This window comes from Talpa occidentalis, unplaced genomic scaffold (genome assembly GCF_014898055.3).
Source record: "Talpa occidentalis isolate TD23 unplaced genomic scaffold, MPIMG_talOcc4v2.1 talOcc4.14, whole genome shotgun sequence".
NCBI lineage: Eukaryota > Metazoa > Chordata > Mammalia > Eulipotyphla > Talpidae > Talpa > Talpa occidentalis.
Window position 1 is genome coordinate 90,248,112 of NW_023601433.1, and position 21,153 is coordinate 90,269,264.

The window sequence follows — 21,153 nt, forward strand, 5'->3', positions numbered from 1 at the left end:
CCAGTGTCCTTCGGTCCTTCTGCCTGCTCTGCTCCCCGCTCTGGCTCTGGTGGATCCTCTCACCCTCCCGCGCTTCTGACTGTCCCCAGTGCTTGTATGAATAAATCTTTAAAAAAAAAAAAAAAGTTTAAATCTGGTATCTGTGGCAGGAGACAAATAATTAAAAGCCGTGAACACTATAAATAAGTGAAACAGGTAGGGGTAAGGCAATACGGAGTGCTGAGGACTGGGGTGAACTAGGGAATACATGCCTGTCTAAGGGGGGAGCTGGACCCTAAATAACTTTTGCTCTGTAGAGAGGTAATTTCCAATTGACACAAGCGGTTTAAGGTCTGCGTGGCTTCCCACGGTGAGGAAGGCGTGTTCAGCCGCTAGGATCTGCTCATCTGGTCATTCACTTAACAGGCGTCTCCCGGGGGCTGTTACCTCTTCCAGGCCCTGAGCTTCAGGCCTCAGCTGCAGCTGAGCAGGGTTCGCGCTGACATCTAAATGCTTGTCACTGGCCTTAAGGGCTGTCACGTGGGACAAGTGGGCCTAGGAAAGGGCTTGGTAAAATGTCGCCTGGCGTGTTAACGTGAGCACTTGGCAGAGGTGGGAAAGCCGGAGGTCTTAGGGCTTTGAAGGGTCCACACTGAGTGGTGTCGCTTGTCTGCCTCTAGACCTTCCTGAGAGCCGTGGGCGAGGTGCTCCTGCTGCCCAGCTGGACTGACGTGTCAGAGGTAAGGGAACCCGGCTCCCCACAGGCGGGCCTGGAGGGACGCGGTGCCTTCCCCGAGGGGCACCCGTGCAGCCCAGCGCGTCTGCAGGGGAAGCGCCGAGTGCCTGAAACCTGGGGTGACAAACGCGTCTCTCCTTTCTCTTCCGAATAATTTGAAAGAATAGGAGAATTTCCATTTCTTTTTAAACGTATCTTTATTGATTGTCCTTGTTTAAAAGATAAAACAAGTGAGTACGGGGCCTCCCCGGTGGCGCAGCGGTTGAGCGCTGGGTTGCGAAGCTGCCCGCGGCCTCTGCGGCGCCGGTTCGATCCCCGGCTGCTCCCCGGCCACCGGAGGAGGGTCCCACATGGCGTGCAGACCTCTCCTGCCGCCCGCTGCTCCCCTCAGCAGTGTACTGCAGTCCTTCTGCCTGCGCTGCTCCCCGCTCTGGCTCTGGTGAATTCTCTCACCCTCCCGCGCTTCTGACTGTACCCAGTGCATGTATAAACCAAAAAACAAACAAACAAATAATAAATAAATAAATAAATAAATAAGACATGCCTCTAGAAAATTAAAAAAAAAAAAAAAAAAGTGAGTACGTTGTGGAGAAGCTGGAACATGCAGAGTGAAAACACGTCACCTCGGAGTGCCCCGGGATCCTTGGGCGAGGGGTGCGGACGCCGTCCCGGGTCTGTCCGGCCCGGCCTCCGCTCCCTCCGCGCCATGGGGCTGCGTCAGCTCCAGGGCTCTGGGCGTCCTTCCGTGGCACGAGGGCGGCGGCCGCCCCTCAGGTCAGAGGAGCCGCTTCTCCGCCCACGCCCGGTGCTGGCCCTGCCACGGCCTGGGCTGCCGCCTGGACACGCGGCGCCTGAACCCGCCCGGCGGGCAAGGGGAGGAGGCGTCTCAGCCCCTGTCCCGGAAGGCCACAGCCCCCGTCCCCGGGAAGGTCGTTCCGCCGAGCCTGATGATGGGGGAGATGTCGCGCTCCCCACCTCTCTCCCCCTTGTTGAGATTGCCCGCGGGCAGGCTTGGCCGCTCCATCCTAAATGGACTCCTTTGCGTGCTCTGCCCCAAAACAGGAATAATCGTGAGACTCTTCAGCCTCAGCGGGCCGAGTGTGCGTCAAGGAGGCGCGCATCGGCCATCACCGGACACGCCCAGCACAGGCCGGTGGCGCCCAGCTGCACTGGGCACGGAAGCCGGGCCGCAGGGCTGTCCTAACGTGGGCATCAGTGCTGTGTCCAGCATTAGGGTTTCCGTGTGTGCGTGTGTGCGTGCAGTGTGTGCACAAGTGTGTGCGGTGCGTGTGCCCGCCTGGTGAGAACGCCGAGGTCTCCCAGCAGCAGACAGATGCTTTTCCGAATGGCGGGGAGTGGGGCGGGTATGGGGCGGGTACGAGGCGGGCGAGCGGCCTGAGCTCCCGGGGATGGTGCGGTCTGGCCCTGGTGGACGCGTCTGACGAGGGCGTGCCCTGGGGGCCCTGGCTCGTTGGGGGTAGCGTCCCCTGTCGGCCTTGAGGAGCAAGGAGGGGAAAGGAGCCCAGGAGTCTGGCGGACCAGGGTCGGGTGTCGGCCCCTCCAGGGCTCCCGCCCCTCAGGGGGACGGCTGGTGACCTCATCCTGGGGCTGGGCGGGGCCTCTGCTCAGGGTCAGCCGAGCCAGGATGGGTCTCTGAGCCCATGGCCCTCATCTCAGCACAGAGGCCTCGGAGCCGTGACGGCGATGGCCCAGCCTGGCAGGGCAGGAGCTCAGCGGTCGCCCCTCTGTCTGGAAGTGGGTGGCGTGACCCCTCTTGCAGGCGGGGCTGGCCTCTGGCGGAGGCTGGCGCGAGCACTTCCGTGCGTCTGGGGACTGTCCGTCCGCCTGTCCGTGCTCACGCTCCTCCGTGTCCTTTGTTCTCAGGACAGCTCCGTGGTACTGGGCTTGATCGACACGGTGGATGCGGTCATGGGCCACATCTCGTCCAATCTGCACCCCAGCGCGGCCCCAGTGGCCATTGCGGGCCCCTCCTCCATGGCAGGTAGCCGGCCAGGGCAGGCGGGCGGGCGGCCTCGGGTGCATCTTGGGGCACCTGACTCACCCCCACAGAGCTCAGAGACCTCTGCGCCCCCGAAGTGCTCCCTTGCGCAGTCCCCCAGAGAGAAGCAGTAACCCCGGCTCAGTGTGCCAGGCCTGCGGCTGGCCGACCCCAGACGCAGTGGCCCCCGGAGAGCTGTGGGGCCCGAGGGGCAAGCCCAGGCCTTAGAGGCAGCCGGCGGGGCTGGTCTGCCGGACCCCGTGCCATCCCGGAGCGGCCACAGCCCCTGTCTGGACAGCATGTCCAGTGGAAGGACAGCTCCTGGCCCCGGCTGGTGGGGTTTGTTGCCAGGACAGCTGCCCCCTGGGTGCCGGCTGTGTGACGAGGCTGCTTCGCTCTCCGGGACTGTGGGGCAGCCACCCGCGGGGTCCGCCTGCTCATGGTCAGGGCGGGGGTGGCCCGGGGCGGCCAGTGTCACTTCTGCACTGTAGGGAAGGCGGGTGGGGGGGCTGCCTTGCCTCCGCGCGGACGCCCACCCTGCCTTCCTCCTGCTTTGCTCTCAGACTTCTCCGTGGCCCAGCTGCGGCCCAGGACCTTGAACTCCTCCCACTACCGCTTCCCAGCCCGCGGGCAGAGCTACATCGAGATTCCCCACCAGGCCTTCCGCCGCAGCCAAGGTGAGCGCGGTGCCCGGGCCACGCAGGGCACCCCTACCCCCGGCAACCTGGGGGCCCCCAGCGTCCTCGGGGCACAGGCCAAGGGCACGCCTGACCCGGTGCCTGTCCTGCGGGTCGCTGGAAGGCTGACGGGAGCCCTCTGCTCTCCCCCAGCCTGGACCACCGTCGTGGGCCTCCTCTACCACACGCTGCACCGGTACCTGAGCAACATCCAGCCGGCCAGCACCAAGTGAGGACCCGCCCGCCTCCCGCCACCACGGCCGGGCACGCCGCGGGGCTGAGGGCTCAGGCGCCCACACCCAGACCCTGTCAGAGCGGGAGGGCACTGCCTGTGGAAGGACACGCAGGGCCTCCTGCTTTGGGCGCCGTGTCAGTCCGCCTGTAACCATCATGCTGAGACGCAGTCGAGGGAGCCGCCCGAGCCTCGGTGTCGCGCTGTGGGTGGGAAAACAGCGCTTGCCGGCCGCCAGCTGTGTCGGCCACGCCGGCCTGAGCGGAGGACCAGGGCACTCGGGCTCACAGGACTGAGGGGCAGGAGGGGCCGGCCTCAGGCATGGCTGGATCCAGGAGCCGGGGGCGCCCTGCCGTCCTGTCTCCACCTCTGCTCTCCTTTGCTTGCCTCGTTCCAGGCAGGCCCTCCGGAGGGTGTGGCCAACCCTGGCAGCCTCTGGCCGCCTGGTGGGGTCCTGGGATCTCAGGAGGGGGTCTGTTTCCTGAAAGCTCCCACGCGAGTGCAGGGGGCTGTGGTGGGCCCGTTCGGGCCACGCGCCCGTCCTGATCCCCAAACGTGGTGACCAGAGGACCCTGCTCATGGGACACCCCAGCTCAGGGTTGGGACAACTCACTTGGGGCCCTGGAAAGGGGCTGGATCCCCCCAGGGGCGAGCAGGGAGGGATGCACCCTCCCCTTTCAGGGGGCCCCGGGGAGTGCAGGGGCCAGAGCCCAGGGCTGGGACAGAGAGCACCAAAGTGAGAGCCGAAGGGGCATGTCCCGCAGCGGGCATCTCGGAGGTGAGGCCCTTGTGACGCCCCAGGAGAGCTGCAGAGGCTGCCAGGCCGGCCTGGCCAGGCATAGCGCCTGGCCCAGAGTCTGGTCCCGGGACAGGGCCCGGGCAGACAGACATCTCAGAGTGGGCCTCGGGTCCTCCGTCGGAACCCGGCCGGGCTCTGCCTTCCTGCCCCCGGGAGCCGGGGTGAGCGCTGGGGGGCTGCGGTCCCGCCACCGGCTGTGCCTCCCGCCTGCTTCACTCTGTTACGCTTCCCTTCTTTCCGAGGATCGCGGAGGCAGCGCGGTACCCAGGCTGCCTGCTGTCTGCCGCCAGCCCCCTGATCTCCCTGGAGGTGTCCCCGCCACCCGTGCTGTCCCAGAACCTGTCGGGCTCGCCGCTCGTCACTGTCCACCTCAGGCACAGACTGGTGAGTGCAGGCGCCACCTCCTCCTGTCTGTGGTGGCTCTGCCTGGGAGACATGCTTGTCCCTGTGGCTGGGGGGCAGGGCGTGGCCCCCGTGGGGGGGTGGCGGGCGTGGCTGGTGTGGACGCTGTGTCAGGGCCTCTGGGCCTCAGGGCCTCAGGTCACGTGTTAGCAGCCGGGCTGAGGAGCCTGCACAGGCCCCCGGCAGAGGCACCAGCCTCAGTCTCCAGGACGGCCTCAGAGGGGAGGCTTGGTCCTGGGAAGCGCGCGCTGGCCCCCTCGGGCCTTGGCTCCTGGCTCTGATGACGGCGTCTGTCCTGCTTCTCCGGTGTCCGCCTTTGTCAGGTCAGACGAGGCTGCGCACCCTGGGCTATCAGCCGCGTGCAGGCCTCATCTGGGCAGGGTGGGGGGTGTCCCTGCTCCGCCCCACTGGACACCTGCTGTGCACCAGCCCCGGCCTGTCATCGCAGCACCTGGGAGGACGTGGGTGAGGCAGGCCTGTCCCCATGTTTGCTCCCTGGGGGAGGGCCACACCAGCCCCCCAAGTGTCAGGCCAGCACCCAGAGTTTGCCAGTGACTGTGCCTCCGCCCCGCCCCGAGAACCAGGAGGGGGTGTGCGGGCGGCCCTGTACCCCAGCGGGCTCTGGGCGGGGCTGCAGGACCTGCGCTCTCGGGTCCTGGCCGCCTCTGGCTGCACCAGCTCAGGGTCCCTCCCGCAGCCGGCGCCCGGGCCCGGCTCTGCCTCCTGCCTCTGTGGAGGAGGAAGGTGCCAGTTTGGAAACCAGAGAAAAAGAAAGGGTGGATTAAAATGCAATCCCTGTTTAATGGCTGGTTACTGGAGTTATTTTTAAAAAAGAGAGTTTTGAGTAGAGAGCCTCGTCTTGAGGACAGGCGGAGAGGGGTTTTTATCATTCCAAAAGCAGCTGGTAATTGACGCTTGTCTCAGCCGGGCGCTCTCCTGGGTTTTGGGGTTTTTCTTTTGAAGGTTGATTTTACATTTCTGAGGACGCTCTGGAGGCGTGCTTCTTCGAGTTAAAATCATGGGAACTGTCTCTCGTGGAGGCTCTCACCGAGGGGTGGGGGCTCAGGGGCACCCCCTATCGTGGTGGGGGGCAGCCTGGCGCAGAGGCTGCAGCATCTTATTCCAGCAGTGGGAGGCAAGGGTGTGAGGCCCAGGCGTGGGCACCCAGCCTGGCAGAGAGACACGGGCCTGGGGGGCCTGCAGGGACGGCGCTGGCCCCGGCCCGTCCAGAGGCCTTCGGGGCACTGAGTAACCTGGAGTGGGAGTGGCACTGGCCCCCTCCCCTTGTACCAGGGAGAGCCCTCCCGGGGCCGGGCCCCTCTGCCGGGCCTGTGGCCAATCGCCCGTTGGGCAGCGGGGCACGTCCAGTCCTGACCCGGACTCGGCTCGGGCTGTGAGGAGCCGGGGCAGGCCTGGCGGGGACTGTCCCGGGCGCTCCAGAGGACTCTGCTCGGCTGAGGCGTCCCTCATCCGCTGGAGCATCCCTCCTGATGACCTGGGCCCCGAGTCACCCCGTGGCGGTCAGCCAGGCTCTCTCCAGAGGGGCGTCAGCACCTGGAGGGAGCGGGTGCGGCCCACGCTGCAGCCTCCGAGCCCACGTGTCCTGGCGGGACCAGCTTGTTTGGCTCTGCCGTGTCGACGTGAACCATCTCCTCTCCCGCACCCCTGATCCCGGGGTGCAGCCCGCTCCACGCACTCTGTGCCTGCCAGGGTGGGCCACAGCCCTCGGGCGCAAGCTCTGGCGGTGAGGCGGGGCGGCCGGCTGCTGGCTTCCAGCCTCTTCCCTGACGGGGGTGTCCCCTCCTTCTTTACTAGAGACGCCCCTCTCCTGGAGGGCCGGGCTGGGGCGCCCATGCAGGGGCCATTCCATGAGAACTGTGGGCCAGAGCGGGGTGGGAACCCGCGTATGGTTAGAATCCTGCTGGAAAAGGCGCTCGGCAGAGGCCGCGGCGGGCGGGGCGGGTCTGTGGAGGCCGGGGCGGGTGCAGAGGCTGGGGCAGGCCTGGCCTGGAGCGGGCTGGGAGGGCAGACGGCCACCTCTGGGGGCTCCTGGCAGCAGGACGGTGTTCCCCACGGGCTGAGGCCGTGAGTCCGGGCTCACGGTGCTGCAGGGCTGGGTGTCTGGGGTGCTGGCAGCATCTCTGGCCTCCGGCTGGCGGGGCCTTTCCACGGCTGGGTTGGCCGCCTCCCCTGGCCATGGGCGCCCCTCTATCCCGGGCCGGCTTTTCTGCCCCTCACGCCCTCACCGTCCCTTCCTTTCAGACGCGCCGGCAGCACAGCGAGGCTGCCGCCCAGGGCCACCGCGTCTTCCTGTACTGCGCCTTCCTGGACCTGAGGTACAGCGGGCAGGTGGGGGACGCAGGTTGGGGGGGGCGCCTGCGGGCCCCAGTGCTTGGGCCCAGCTGGGGCCAGGGTGCTCTGGGACCCCGTTTGGAGGCGTCACCCTTAGATGCCGGGAAGGGCTGGGGCCAGGCAGGATCCCGGCAGCGGCCCTGCTCTGGAGCTGGTGGAGCTGGGCAGTCGGCACGGCGGCCGTGGCCTGTGGCCTGCGCAGGAAGGCCGGCATGTCGGGGCCCGCACCGGGGCCCTTGGTCCGCCCGTCCGTCAGCGCCCGCGGCGCCCGTGCCCGCCAGTCACTCGCCAGTCTGCGTGGCTGAGCAGGGACCCCTGGGCGCGCCGTGTGCTGGTCTGCTCCCCGGGGTTGGACCCCTCGCTGCCTCCTGTTCGGGGGCCCGGCAGAGCCAGTGTCCTGCCAGCTCCGCCTTCCCGGGCCAGCCCCCTCGCCGCGATGCGCCATCTCTTCGTCCTTTCCAGTTTTGCCTGTTGAATTTGACGTCCAGGCCCCTGAGGGCCGGCGTGTCTGTGTCCACGGAGGCTGGTCTGTCGTTCCTCTCCTTGTACTTCCCTGGCTTTGAGTCCCGCTCATGGCGCCTTGGCGAGGGCCTGGGCTGGAGCTCGCCTCGGCCAGCTGCCGCTGTCCCGCGGGGGCCTCTCCTGCGGGGGCCCGCCCCGCCCGCCCCGCCCGGCCCCGGCCCCAGCCCGGAGCAGACAGAAGCCGTGTCCTCGGGGTCTGAGCCGTGGGTGCATTTTTAAAGAATTTGTTCAAATCGTGTCTGCGGCGCGGGCCTGGCCGGCTGCCTCCCCGGCCCCGGAGTCCCCCAGTTGCACTGATTTTTTTTGCAAAGAAACCTCTGGGTTTCCTTGATTTTACTTTCCTGAGAGTTTTTTCCCAGTCTCACTGGTCTGCTCTCTCCCGTGCTCGGCGTGTCCGAATAGCGCCGGCGCCGACGTGGTGGGTTAAAACCCGCCATTGCAGCCGCCTCCAGCCCTCCCGTGGCTCCTGCTCGCTCCTGCTTCATTCAGGCCTCGGGGCGCGGCCTCCGCTCCATCCTCCTCCTCCGACTCGCAGATAAAACCGCCTTTGCCTGTACCGTGGCGGCCGCGTGGGTCTTGAATTCCCCCCGTCTGCTCAGGGGCTCCCCTGCTCCGCTCTGAGCTCCGCAGCCCCCGCCCCGGCGCCGTCTCATCCCACGTCCCACGTGTCACCCTGCAGATGCCAGAAGCGCAGGGCCCGGCCCGGCATGCTCTCCCCCAGAGCCGCGGAAAGCCAGACAGCCGCGCAGCCCTCCGCCCCTCCCCTGGCCAGCGCTTCCCTTCCGTGCGCGGACCCTCCCCTGGGCTGGGGTGTGTCCGCCCGCGCCAAGTTCAGTTTTGTCTGCGAGTCCTTGGTTTTGAGAGATGTTCCTGCTGAGTCGCTGGTTGCTGGACGAAGATCCGACGGCAGCGACATGACACGTTTGCTTCGGGGAGTGCGAGGTGGCACCCAGGCTCTCCCGCCCCCCGTTTCTGCCTCGCACCTCAAGCTGTCCCGCTGTCGGGTTTCGCACATGGGTGTCTGCTCAGGAGCAGCCCGGCCACCCCTGACACTGTCGCTGTCACCCTGGAGGGGCCGGGCCCGACACACAGGGCTGGCGGGCGCTGCTGCAGCCCCGGGGCAGTGTTTGCGGAGGCTCAGGGTCCGGACACCAGGCCCGAGGGGGAGGGCAGGAGCCACCTCAGTCCCGTTGGTCCTGCTCTTGGCGGGCTTGTTCTCTGACGGTGCCAGGCCCAGGCTGTGCTCTCCGGGCTCTGCCCAGCGCCCACCTCCCTGCTGCCTCGTCACCCATCTCCGCCTCCAGGCTGATACCCCGAGTCACCCCACGTGGCCTTCCGGAGCCCACGGCAGGCACCCAGTGCCCAGGCTGGCCAGGGTTCCCACCCCACCCCACGCCCTCGGCCTGCGTCCTCCCTGGTTGCGGGGCTGCCTCCTCCTCAGGGCGAAAACAAAATGCCGCCAGTGTCCCCCTCCTTCACGGGACGCTGGCCAGAAGGGGAGGCCCGGTCTGTCGCCAGCCCTGGGGGCAGCCCCCTGCAAGGCCGCGCGAGGGCTCGGCAGGCCCGGACCTTCCTCACTTTGCAAGCACCTCCCCCGAGGGCCGCGAGACATTTTCCTCCACTGAGCACGCGGGAAAGCTCTTAGGCATCGCCTTGGAGCTGGAACATGGAGGAACGCGCGGAAGGGAGCTGCCGAGTCCTCACCACCTGGACCAGCCACTCACGCTGGACCCCTGCTCCGGGCTGCTCTGCGAAGGCTTGTCCTGCAGGCAGCTCGTTGGGGCACAGCAGCCTCCTGCTCCAAGGCGCCCACATCCCCACATGCAGGGCGCCCCACACACGCCCCTCGCGCTCCCATCACGGCCGCCTCCACCTCATGTTCCTGGGGCAGCGGCTCCGGCCCACACTCCCCGGCCTGGATGGGCACCCAGTGGCTTCCTCCTGCCTGTGGCGCTTTCTTGCCCGCGTCACTTGTGTGGTGCCCTGCCCGGGCACGGTGGCCCCGGTGCAGTCTGGGTCAGCCCACCCATTCCCTGCCCTGCACCCGCCCAGCCAGGGCCCAGGTCCCAGGAGGTGGGTGCTGCTGCGCGGCACCCCCCACCCCGGCCTCCCCCCGGCAGCGCCTGCTCCAGAAGGCCAGGCCGCGCCCCCTGGCCCCACCTGCACCCGCTGACCGTGCCCCCTGTGCTCAGCTCTGCAGGGGGGATCTGGTCCAACGAGGGCTGTGCTCCAACAGAGGGAAACCTCAGCTACTCCACTTGCCGCTGCACCCACCTCACCAACTTCGCCATCCTCATGCAGGTGGTCCCGCTGAAGGTAGGAGCCAGCCCGGCCCACCCAGGCCCAGGTGCCCCCACCCCCAGGCTGCAGCATCCCCAGCTGGCCCCGGGGACCTGTGCACACAGGGCGGCACCCCTGCCTCCCTGCCTCGGCGCTGGCTGTGTCCAGCTCAGCTGAGTGTGGCCCTTGACTGCGGCGTGGGGTGCCGACGCGCTGTTCCGGGTCACAGGCCTGTGTCTGTGGGGACTGTGGCCTGGCACTGCGGGGCGGGGCCGGGCTGGGATGCAGCAGCTGTTTTGGAGCCCCCAGAGCTGGCAGGGGTGGGGGGAAGGAGGGAGGCATTCCAGCAGCCCCAGTGTCCTCTCTCCAGCAGTGGACACCTGCCCTGAGGCTCAGGTTGGCTGCTGCGAGGCCTCTGCTTGGGTGTCTCTGCTTCAGAGCATTTAATTTACTCTCTGGCTGGGCTTCCTGGTCCGCCCTCGCCCTGGGGGAGAGAGTCCTTTCTCTGGCTTAAGGCAAGTCTTGTTCGTGGGAGAAGAACCCAGGGGCGGGGCCCTCCCAGCATTGAGCCCCTGAGCCTGGGTGAGAACCACCTCCTCTGCCCCCAGGCCCGGGGAGGCGGAGCTAGTGCAGGGGGGACGGCAGTGGGGAGGCGGCCCCCTGCGTGTCTGGCTGGCCGGGGGCTGCTGGTCAGGTGTCCACGGCAGGAGGAGGAGGCACCAGCTTCGGGACCAGAGGGGTGGCGGGCTCGGGTCCCGCCGGGGCGGAGCAGCTGGGCTGCCCACCAGGACCAGGGAGGGCCAGGTGACTCCCTGGCTCTCCCGGAGCGACCTTAGTAGCCACCCGCCCAGCAAGGCTAATGGGAAGGGAAACTGAACCCCAGGACCTGCGGGGAGGATGGGTGGAGGCTCGAGGGAGGCTGCACCCTGGGAGCCTTCGGGCGATTTGGGGTCCTGGGCTGTGGAACGGCTGCTTCTCCCCAGGCCCCACCACTCCCTGCTGCCTCCCCGCCAAGGGGAAGACGGAATTGTTTCTTGTTCTCCCAGGAGGGGGTGACACGCCGCTGAGAGGGACTAACTCAGGGGACGCCTCCCCCAGGACAGGCCCCGCTTGCGCTGGGCTCGCGCCAGCTGGCTCTGGGGCGCCGAGTTCATGGTCTCTGACTCACAGGCCTCTACGTCCCGGAGCAAACTCGGGCTGTTCTGGACACTTCTAAATCTAGCTGAGGGCACGGCTGGGGCCGCCCTCCGAGGCTGGCACGGTGCGGGCCCTGCCTTCACAGCCCCCCCAGCGGACGGGCTGGGGTCAAGACCGGACTGCCGGGAAGTGGTGACGACACCCCTCTGTGCCAGGCTGTGCCTGGGGTGTCTCCACCCCCTCTGCGCCCACCCGCTGTCGGGAACCAGGCTCCCCCCACCTCCCGTGGCTGTCACTCAGGGTCCCCCCCGGCACACTGCAGCCTGTGCCTCAGCACCGAGCCCCACGAGCTGGCCTCCCGGCCCGGCACTGAGCTCCCGGCAACAGCCTAGCGCCCGGTCCGAGCCCGGCTGGCTGAGGGTGGCCTGGTCAGCGCTAGCCTGAGGGCACCTGGGTCCGGCTGGAGTTGCCACCTGAGCCTGGAGCGGGCGGGGGCTGCGCCGCTGGGGTCTGAGTGGGAAGCGCTCCCAGCCGCACCCCTCCGGCCACCCCTCCTCTCACAGGCAGAGCAGGTGACCTGTCTCCCTGCCCACCTGGGGAGCGGGGGAGGGGAGCACTAGGGTGGGGCCACCTCTTCCCGTGGCCTCTCTGGTCCTGGGGGCAGAGTGAGGGGGGCAGGTGTGGGGTGCTCTCCTGCTCCCCCAGGAGCTCCATGGTGGAAGGGGTGGGCCCTGTCCTCAATGCCTTCCTCAGTGCAGGCTCCAGCCCTGGCCGCGGCCTCAGGGACGGGCCCTGGACAGGCGGCTCCCTCTCCACCTCACCCCTGCCCCTGACACCTCGCTGAGCCCTGGGGTGCAGGCCCACACCTGCCCCCCTTCCTGGCTCCCAGCAGCCTGAGGACAGGACCAGGGGCCCTTGCAGAGATGGGGCGGGCAGGCGGCGCGTCCAAGGCAGAGAGCAGAGTGGGCAGCGGGTGAGCTGAGCGTGTCAGGGCCATGAGCGTGTCAGAGCAGGGCCGGGCTGTGAGCGTGTCAGGGCCGCGAGCGTGTCAAGGCGGGCTGTGGGTGGGCTCACGCTGGGCGTGCCTGGCTGTGTGCTCTCGTGCCCTCTCTGCCTCTAGTTCCCAAGACAGCAGCCTCCTGCTGTGATTCAGTGATGGGGATGGCTGACCCGCAGCCTCTCCCCCTGCCCCTGCAGGCCTGTCATGCCCCCCCACCCCCGTGGTGCCTGCCTGAGCGCCCCGCAGGCCGTGGGGCTCTGCCTGAGCCCAGATAAGGGCACGCGGTTGCTGCTCCCTCTGGCTCTTGGCGGGCCTTGCTCTCCCATCTGCACCTGCAGTGGGGTGGCTGAGGGTGCAGCTGGGCAGCCACTGGGGCCGGATTGTGGGCCAGGAGGCGCTGCATGGCATGGGGCCCCCCGGGTGTGGGGTGCAGGGCATGGGGGCCAGGTCTTGCTGAGCGAGTGCAGATGGGCTCGGGACGCAGTGGGGGACGGGAGGTGGAGAGTCGGGCAGGGGCTGTGGACTTGGGGAGAGAGCCAGGGATGTGGGCACGTGGGAGCAGAGGACCAACAGCACCAACAGGACCCAAGGCGGCAGGCGAGGGCGCAGGGTGAGCTGCCGTGCCTACTGCATTGGAGGAGCACTGGGGCACTGAAGTGTGCAGGCTCCAGGGCTGACCCCCAGGACCGGCCCTCCCCTGGGGCAGCAGAGACCACCGTGGGCAGCGGGACAGGGGATACCACCCCATTTGGGACAGGATGGGCCCCCACAGGCCGCAGCACTGACGTGCCGCTCCCCGCACAGCTCGTGCACGGACACCAGGTGGCGCTCTCCTCCATCAGCTACGCGGGCTGCTCCCTGTCCGTGGTCTGCCTGGCGGCCACGCTGGCCACCTTCGCCATGCTGTCGTGAGTCGCCTGCCCGCTGCCCAGTAGCCTCCTCGTGGAGATGCTAGTGCCACCCGCCCGCCTCCTTCCCTGAGAGTGGAGGCCGCTGGCCCACGAGCCCCTGCGCGTCCACCCCAAGGATGGCCGCATCCCGCTCCTTCCCGTTCTGAGATTTGGGGTGTCAGAGGGGTCGTGGGGCTGCTGGAGAGGGGGGAGAAGGAGGCAGGGGGCCGGGGTGCGGCTTTACTTAAGCTGGAAAGAGCTGGAACGCCCGCAGCCCGGGGCTCTCTGGCCCTCAGGACTGAGCTGCCCCTGCCCCAGGGTATCCAGGCATTGGGTTCCGAAGGGCCCCTGGGAGGGCAAGGCTGGGGTGGGGGAGGCTCATGCCCCGTAGCACCCCCTCATCCAGGCAGAGGCCACATTGTCTGGTCAGGCCTCAGAGGGCCTCTGTGTCCTGGGGGGCAGCCACTTAGCCCACCTATGGCCCTGTTGACAGAAAACAAGGCGGCTGTGGGGCGCCTTGTTCCCCTGGGACACTCCCCTGTCTGCCTGGTAACCCCAGGGGTCACCAGGGGGTGAGCTGCCCCTCCTCCCTGCTCACTGTGCCCGTCCTGAGCCTTCCCTCTGGGGAGGCCCGAGGAGTGTTTGCAGGGGAACAGCCGGAGCAGCCTGGGCGGTTGGCAGCAGAGGGCACAGTGAGCGGGGAGGCGGGCAGGGCGGCTGGCAGCAGGCAGCGGCCACAGGGCCTTTGCACAGGCTGCTGCTTCTGCCCACAGCTCGGTGAGCACCATCCGGAACCAGCGCTACCACATCCATGCCAACCTGTCCCTGGCCGTGCTGGTGGCCCAGGTCCTGCTGCTCATCAGCTTCCATTTCGACGCCGGCACCGTAAGTAGGAGCACCCCCACCCCCACCCCGCCAGCCAACAGGGGCTCTGGGTGCACTTTCTCCCGCTTGTTTTATCAGCTGGGAATTCAGAGCTGGCCCAGAGACGCAGGCGGCGGCCCCCAGGGGGACCGGAAGGTGGCTGCCCCAGCCCCACCGCTGGGGAGTGCAGAGTAGGAGTGTCCAGGGGCAGCGCGGCCAAGCCCCAAGCCACTGGGCCGGGCCCCAGACACAGGGCAGGCCGCCAGCTAGGGCCCCAGCACCCTGAGGGCTGGGCCGCGGCTCCGGCCCTCCCGAGGAGTGAGAGGCAGTGCCTGGAAGCCCGGAGCGGGGGGCAGGCGGGTCCAGCCGCCGCACCCCAAGAGCCTGTGTGTGCCCAGGTGCCGTGCCGCGTGCTGGCCGTGCTGCTGCACTTCTTCTTCCTGAGCGCCTTCGCCTGGATGCTGGCCGAGGGGCTGCACCTGTACAGCATGGTGGTCCAGGTCTTCGGCGCCGAGGACAGCAAGCACCTCTGCTACTACGGCATCGGGTGGGGTAGGCGGGCGGGGGCGGGCGGGGGGAGGGGAGGTGACGTCACCCTCACGCCCTCATATTGTGTTTCTGCGCCCGAGAGGCCAGCTGAGAAGAACCATGAGGCCGACCACAGGCCCCGCGTCCCCCCGCATTCCTGACTGTTTTGTCCATTGTGAGGGACACTAGTGGCTGCCGTGGCTTCTTGTGCCTGTCCTCCCGATGGCTGGGGGCCCAGCGTGTCCTCCCCAGCACGCTGGGTAGAGGCGGCTGGGGGCTGCTGTCCACGCCCAGCTGTCCTCACCGCCTGTGCTGACCTCCATGGGGGGGCAGTGGGGGGACACGGCACCTCCCTCTCGGAGAGCCCTGGGTCGAGCAGACCGCTCGGCGGCCATGCCCGCCCCCGTCAGGGAGCGTGTGGTCACGTGTGTGCAGCCGCAGTGCTGGGGCAGAGGCGGGCGAGCCCACTGTGCGCTATCAGAGGGGCCAGTGACCGGCCGGGAGTGACTGGCCGGGCGCCCCGTCTCGCTTTCTGCAGGCTGCCCCCTGCTCATCTGCGTCATTTCTGTGTTGTCTGCCACGGACAGTTATGGGACCAGTAACAAGTGAGTGGGGGCCCTGGTGCTGCTGTGCGGGGGGCTTGGCGGGGAGGCCGCCTCCTGGCTCGGGGGGCGACGGTGGGACTCAAGGGCCGGGCCATCAGCGCTGCCCTGGGGGACGGCTCCTGGAGCAGGGTGGGGGGCACAGGAGTCCTGCAGGGCGCCGCCTGCTCTGGGCCCTGGTGTCTCCATGGGGTGTGCGGGGGGCGGGGCTCTATGCTGTGTCCCTGGGGCCCAGGCTGCTGGCCCAGGCTGCCCCCCTAGAGGGGCGCCCGAGGGCTGGCTGGTTTCTCACGTAGCCCAACTCGGGTCTGGGCCATCCCTGAGCTGGGCCGGGGCCTGGGAGTCTTTCTGGAACGTGGGACAGACAAGCCGGGGCCGCCGGGGGAACGTGTCCGACGGCTGCCTGCCGGCCTGCGTGCCAGGCAGGGCCAGTAACCGTGCGCTCCCCCACAGCTGCTGGCTGTCGCTGGGCTCTGGAGCCATCTGGGCCTTCGTGGGCCCCGCCCTGCTGGTCGTGGCGGTAGGTCCTGTGGGGACAGGGCTGGCGTGGGAGGGGCTCCAGGCTTCACAGACTGGGGACCCCTCACCAGTCCCGTGGTGCCTTTGGGGACGGTCCCCCGGGGTGTCTCGGTCCAAAAAATGCCTGGGGAGGGGCAGGCGGGTCCTCATGCTTCTCTCTGACCCCCGGGGAACTGGTAGGCGCAGTGGGCAGGTGTCTCCGCCCGGAAGGGCTTGGGCCCTGCCCTCACACTCGGGCTGGGCGGGCTCCTTGCACGAGGCTGGGAATGATGCTGGGTGGCCTGGGACCGAGCTTTGGGGTCCAGGCCTGTCCCCTGCCCTGGGCCGCGTGGGGCCGCCTGCTCTGGCCTTGAGGGGCCCCACTCCCAGGGTCGCCGCCAGTTGGGGCGTGTGTTTGCCGCCTCTGCTGTCACCCACAAGGCTCCGCTCCCTCCAGTGGGGCCGGGATGCCCTGCGGGTGTCATAGTCCGTGTCACCTGGGGAAACTGAGGCTCAGAGGACCTCAGTCAGTGCCCTGGGTCACAGGGGCCTCTGCCGTGCCTGGGGTTGGCGGGACCTCGGGGCCTGGAGCCCGTGCTCAGGGATGTGCTGCCTGGCTCCGGAGCCTCCGGCTCTGTGGGGCTGCTGGCCGGGCAGGGCTGGACACGCTACGGCCCCACGCATCTCTCCCCCAGGCCAACGCCGGCATCCTTGTGGCTGTGACGCGGGCGATCGCGCAGATCAGCACCGGCAACTACAAGATACACGGGGACCCCAGTGTCTTCAAGTAAGCTTGGCCGCCCCGCAGCCGCCCTGGGGGGACCCGGCACCGGTTCCTGGCCGGGTCGGAGGGCTCCCCGCGGCAAGCGACGCAAAGCCCACCGGAGGGGGAGCGGAGGGGCTCCCTTCCCGGCCTGCTCGGCGGGGCTGGTGCGGCGGGAGAGGATGGTCAAGGCCCACGGGGTGCCAGCCTCTGCCCTGCGAGGCGGGGGTGGCTGGGTCGCCCGCTCGGCTCAACAGGCTGCCTCAGGCTCAGGCGGAGCCCAGCATGAGCAGCGCTGCCCAGGGTGGGGGCCGGCCTCGGCCCCCTGATGACCCGGCCCCGGCCACCCCGCTCGCCCAGCGCCGCGCCTGTCTGCCCTGTCTGCCGGCTCACCCAGCGGTCCTGGGCCTGCGCCTCCGGCTGTGTCCCGAGGGGGGCGGACCCTGGGCCGCTGCAGCAGGGGAGGCCACGCTGCCCCGGCTCGGACTGCCCGCAGGCCGGCTCACTGGTGACTCGGGGAAGGTGAGGCCCCTCCGCCGGGCCTCTGCTCCTCAGGCCCGTGCGCGCTGCCCACACCCAGGCTCCGTGTCTTCCAGGTTGACGGCCAAGGCCGTGGCCGTGCTGCTGCCCATCCTGGGCACCTCGTGGGTGTTCGGCGTGCTCGCCATCAACAGCCGGGCCGTGGTCTTCCAGTACCTGTTTGCCATACTCAACTCCTTACAGGTAAGGGCTTCGATGAGTGGGGGTAGGAGGAGCGGGGTCCCACAGTGGCAGAGGAGCCCTCGCTTCGTCCCCTACACCCCTGGAGCTCATGGCGTGGGGTCCGGAGCACACACCAGGCTTGGGCAGCACGGCTGGCCTGGGCCTCCAGCCGGGACGGCAGGGTGGCCCGCCTGGGGGCGAGGGGCACCTCGGGTTCTGGGCAAGGGGCGGGGAAGAGCTACCAGCCTGGAAACCAGAGACACGGGAGGCCGGGCCTGAAGCCTGGGGCAGGCGGAGCTGGTGGCCCCGTGGCTGCGGCGGGCCTAAGCCGGTCCTGGAGGGCACAGCCCCCGGCCTCGTGCCTGCTGGCCGCGGGTGCTCGCCGGTGGCTGCTGCTCACCTCTCCCGGTCCTGGGCCTCCCCTGGCACTCCCCTCCGCCAGCGTCCTCTTCCGTAAATTGGGGAGAGGACAGGCCCCCTCCGGCTCTTGCGCCCGCTGACATAAGGCAGGGGCAGGCCCAGGCCTGATGCGGAGGGGCCGAGGTCGCTGACTCCTCGCTCTGTCTGTGGCCGCTGTCCCCCGAGGCCCACGGGGGCGCCAGGCTCGTTAGAGACGCCGTGTCCTCGCCGCGTGGGCCCAGGCTGCCCCCCGCCCCGTCAGGCCTGTGTCTGCTGCGGGCCCCTGCGCCCCGGCCACAGCTCGCCCTCCCCGACGCCCGGCCCTCCCGGCACAGGATGCAGGGCGCGCCCGCCTCGTGGCTCAGTCCCCGGTTCGCCCCCGCGCCAGGGCCCAGGCCTGGACGGCCCCCGGGAGCGCTGGGCGAGGCCAGCCACTGAGCGGTGTCCCCGCCCCCCTCCAGGGCCTCTTCATCTTCCTCTTCCACTGCCTGCTGAACTCCGAGGTGCGTCTGCGGCGCTCGGGCTGGCGTCTGGGTCCCCGGCCGTGTGCCGAGGGCCGGTCCCTCCGCCTTTCCTCAGCCTCCCGCCCCGACCCCACATGGCGCAGACTCTTGAGCCCGAGGCCGAGGGGCCGGGGTGGGCGGAGTGGGGCTGCTGTTGGCAGAGCGGGGTGTGCGCCGGGTGGGCAGGCAGGGGGAGGGTGGCTGGGGCCAGCGAGTGCTGGGGTGGGGCGGGAGAGGGCCACGTGGCCGCAGGAGTGGGGGGCGGCCGGCACAGGGTGGGCACAGCCCCGGGCAGGCTGACTCGCTTGCTCCAGTGCCACCGCCCAGCCCTGCGCCGGCCCGTCCCCTCCCGCGGCCGCTGCCCCAGACACAGGCCCCAGCTCCTGGCGTCCCCTGAGCCTGCCCCTGCCCTCAGGTGAGAGCCGCCTTCAAGCACAAAACCAAGGTCTGGTCGCTCACGAGCAGCTCCGCCCGCAGTGGCCAGGCCAGGCCCTTCAGCTCCGACACTGTGAGTGGGTCCTGCCCCCCCCCACCCCTCTCTCCTGCTGAGCCGTGCTGAGCCTGCTCTCTGGCCTGTGCCCGCCCGCCCGGGCTGTCACCGGCTGCCCCACACCTGCCAGCCCCGCGCCTGTGCTCGAGTCCAGAGCACTGCTCCTGCGGCAGCCCTGGGCGGTGCTGGCCTCTGCAGGGCGGCTCTGGCCTCAGCGTCCCTCGCGCGCAGGTGCACGGGACCCGGCCGGGCGCCGCCTCCACCAAGCTCAGCCCCTGGGACCCGAGCAGCCGCTCCGCCCCCCGCGTGGACCTGTCCGCCGTGTGACTCTGCGCTGCGCTCACGGCGCCTGACCAGCCGCCCCGCCAGGGCCCCGCTCCTCGTGACGACTGGACAGCCATGGAGCCCCAAAGGCGTCCTCGACGCAACACTCCCAGGGACGGAACCCCGCTCAGCTCACGGCCGGGGCGGATGGCAGCCTCTGATCTGGCCTTCTGGGGCTGCGCGTCCACCCCTGCGGCGCCCCGGATGCCTGCTGGTCCCGGGCCCAGTGCCCCTCCCTGCAGGGGACACCAGACCTGCCCCCTGGGCACCAGCATCCAGCTGCTGCGCCTCCAGAGGGGCCTGCTGGCCCGTGGGGGGTGGGAGATGCTCTCAGCCTGCAGTATGCCCCCCGCGGGCTCCCGGAAGCCAGGTCTGGACCTTGCCGCTGGTTGCTGGCCTGAGCTGGCCCCTGGCTGCTGCCCTGGCTCTTGGCTGGGGCCTCTGGCTGCTCCCCTGTCCCCACCAATGTGAAGGGCCCATGTGGCCGCGGCTCGGCCAGCTCTTGACTGCCAGGGCGCCCCCAGCCCCTCCCCGAGAAACCCCTCCTCCAGCACCCCACCCCGTGGTGTCGCACGGCTGTGAGCTGCCCGCCTGCCTGCGCCAGTCCCCGTGTCCAGGGGCCCCGAGGAGGGCCTTGTGGCCTGAGCTGGCTTCCTGTCGCCGTGAGCAGAGCGCGAGACCCTCAGGCCTGTGGGGCGGCAGGGGCGTGGCAGCCGTGTCTCCCAAGAGGGCGTCATCCAGTGGTCCTCAGCCCTCGGCCACGTCACAGGTCCGCGGGGGCTGCGTCCGGGCGTCTGCCCCTGGTGTGGACCGGCGTCGCTGGGCCTGGGGCGCGTGGTGATGTCGGGAGCTGTGCAGGTGCCAAGGCCAGACCCGACGCTGGTTCTGAGAAGTCAGCTGGGGAGCCCCGGGCCACGGGGCCACGGCTGGCAGTCCTTGTGCCAGCACCACCTCCCCCCCAGAGCGCCTCCCTATGGCCCCCGGCCCCCCGTGCCCCCAGCACAGGAGGCAGGGCAGCCACGCGCACAGGGTCGCTGTCTGGAGCCAGAGCCCGGGCCTCACCCCCGTGACCAGCCCCGCTCCGCCCCGGCCAGCGCCTCGCCCGCCCCGAGGGAGCACCCGGCACTCCAAGTCCACTCTGCACCCCGAGGCCACTGTCTGCGCCCCAAGATCACTCTGCTCAGCCTCAGCCGGCGCAGGGGAGCGGGGGTGGGGGCTCTATAGGTTCCCTGCGCTGGCTTCCGCGGTGCTTATTATCTGCACATATTTGGCCAAAGATGAGAAACTGGGGGGCTCTGCGTGTTCGCGATAGTTCAGAGCGCAGCGGAGCTGAGGGCTGGCCGCGCAGAGAGACACGCCGTGACGTTTGTGGAATAAAATCCTGATGTCCTTCAACTCGGGCGTGGTTTTCCCCCGACCGCGGCGGGTCGGGAAGCGCCAGGGGTGAAATCCCCCAGGGGGCTCCTGAGACCCTGACTCAGGCCTGCTGTGGGCCAGCCCTGGCCGGCGAGCGCCGCCCGGGAAGGCGGGGAGCGGCAGGTTGACCAGGGGTGCTCGCACTGGTGGGGGGCTCAGCACCAACCCAGCTGGCCCGCGTCCCGTGGCTGCTTCGGGGGAACCGTGCCTCGGCCTTCACGCCCTGTCACCCCCGAGACACCCCGCCGCGCAGGGTGTCTGACCCGCGGGCCAGGCTTCCGCGGCCCCTGTGATGGGGACAGCGCAGGTGCCCACACTGGCCTCTGCAGTGACCGGTGGCGAGTGTCCGCCGCACCTCCGCCCCTCTGCCCTGCCGATCCTTACGCTGTTTTCCAGGCCGCGAAGCCAAGAGGGGTTCCTGCACCTGCGATCCCCCGACCGAAACACTTTGCCAACCTGCCAGCCGGAAGGGGGGCCGGCAGGTGTCACCCCAGGGGACATTGTTGCTCCTGCCACGCCTCGCCAGGAAGCGTGTCAGCAGCAACCTCAGCGCCAGCCTGACCCGGGGCTGCCGCGACCGCTGCTGTGACGCGCTGAGGCTGCGGGGGCTCAGGTGTGTCTCCCCGGGGAGCCGGGTGTTCTGGGAGGGGGCGTCTCCTTCCTCTCCGGCCTTTCCCACCTCCCGGGGTGACTGCTCACAGTCAGGTCACCCTGAAAAACTCCCCACACCTTGGTGCACCGCCGTGGCCCTGGGCAGACAGGATGCCGTGGGGGGGTGGGGGGGACTTGGGACCGCCCTCGTGCGAGGGCTCGAACTCCGGGGGGTGCAGCCATGGCCAGGGCTGCCTCCCTGCCACCCCCTCGTCCTGCCCCTCACCCTCGCTCCCCACAGCCTGGGGCGAACCCCCCAGGAATGTGCTTCCTGCCTCAACCCGGTAGCTGGGCCCTCTCGGCCAGAGGCAACCGCTGCGCTGCTCCGAGGCGCCCGGCTGGCAGGTTCCGCCTCTTTCCCGGTCCCGCTGGGCCCAGGGCTCCTCACGGAGCGGGTCACGGGGGCGG

At 69.3% G+C, this 21,153-nt stretch overlaps 1 protein-coding gene across 1 annotated transcript in view; it reads left to right on the forward strand.

Moving 5' to 3' along the window:
• The window catches only part of ADGRD1 (adhesion G protein-coupled receptor D1), a 37,002-nt gene extending 16,938 nt beyond the window's left edge, over positions 1–20,064 (forward strand). Inside the window, exons 9-25 of the mRNA XM_037509874.2 lie at positions 660–719; positions 2,600–2,717; positions 3,278–3,391; positions 3,545–3,620; positions 4,665–4,806; positions 7,087–7,160; positions 9,891–10,014; positions 12,920–13,023; positions 13,779–13,890; positions 14,268–14,421; positions 14,936–15,002; positions 15,453–15,519; positions 16,193–16,284; positions 16,857–16,983; positions 17,823–17,864; positions 18,280–18,372; positions 18,586–20,064. Of these exons, the coding sequence (XP_037365771.1) occupies positions 660–719; positions 2,600–2,717; positions 3,278–3,391; positions 3,545–3,620; positions 4,665–4,806; positions 7,087–7,160; positions 9,891–10,014; positions 12,920–13,023; positions 13,779–13,890; positions 14,268–14,421; positions 14,936–15,002; positions 15,453–15,519; positions 16,193–16,284; positions 16,857–16,983; positions 17,823–17,864; positions 18,280–18,372; positions 18,586–18,681 (1,662 nt within the window). The 3' untranslated portion in view covers positions 18,682–20,064. The remainder of the gene's footprint in view (positions 1–659; positions 720–2,599; positions 2,718–3,277; positions 3,392–3,544; positions 3,621–4,664; positions 4,807–7,086; positions 7,161–9,890; positions 10,015–12,919; positions 13,024–13,778; positions 13,891–14,267; positions 14,422–14,935; positions 15,003–15,452; positions 15,520–16,192; positions 16,285–16,856; positions 16,984–17,822; positions 17,865–18,279; positions 18,373–18,585) is intronic.
• Positions 20,065–21,153: the final 1,089 nt, after the last annotated feature.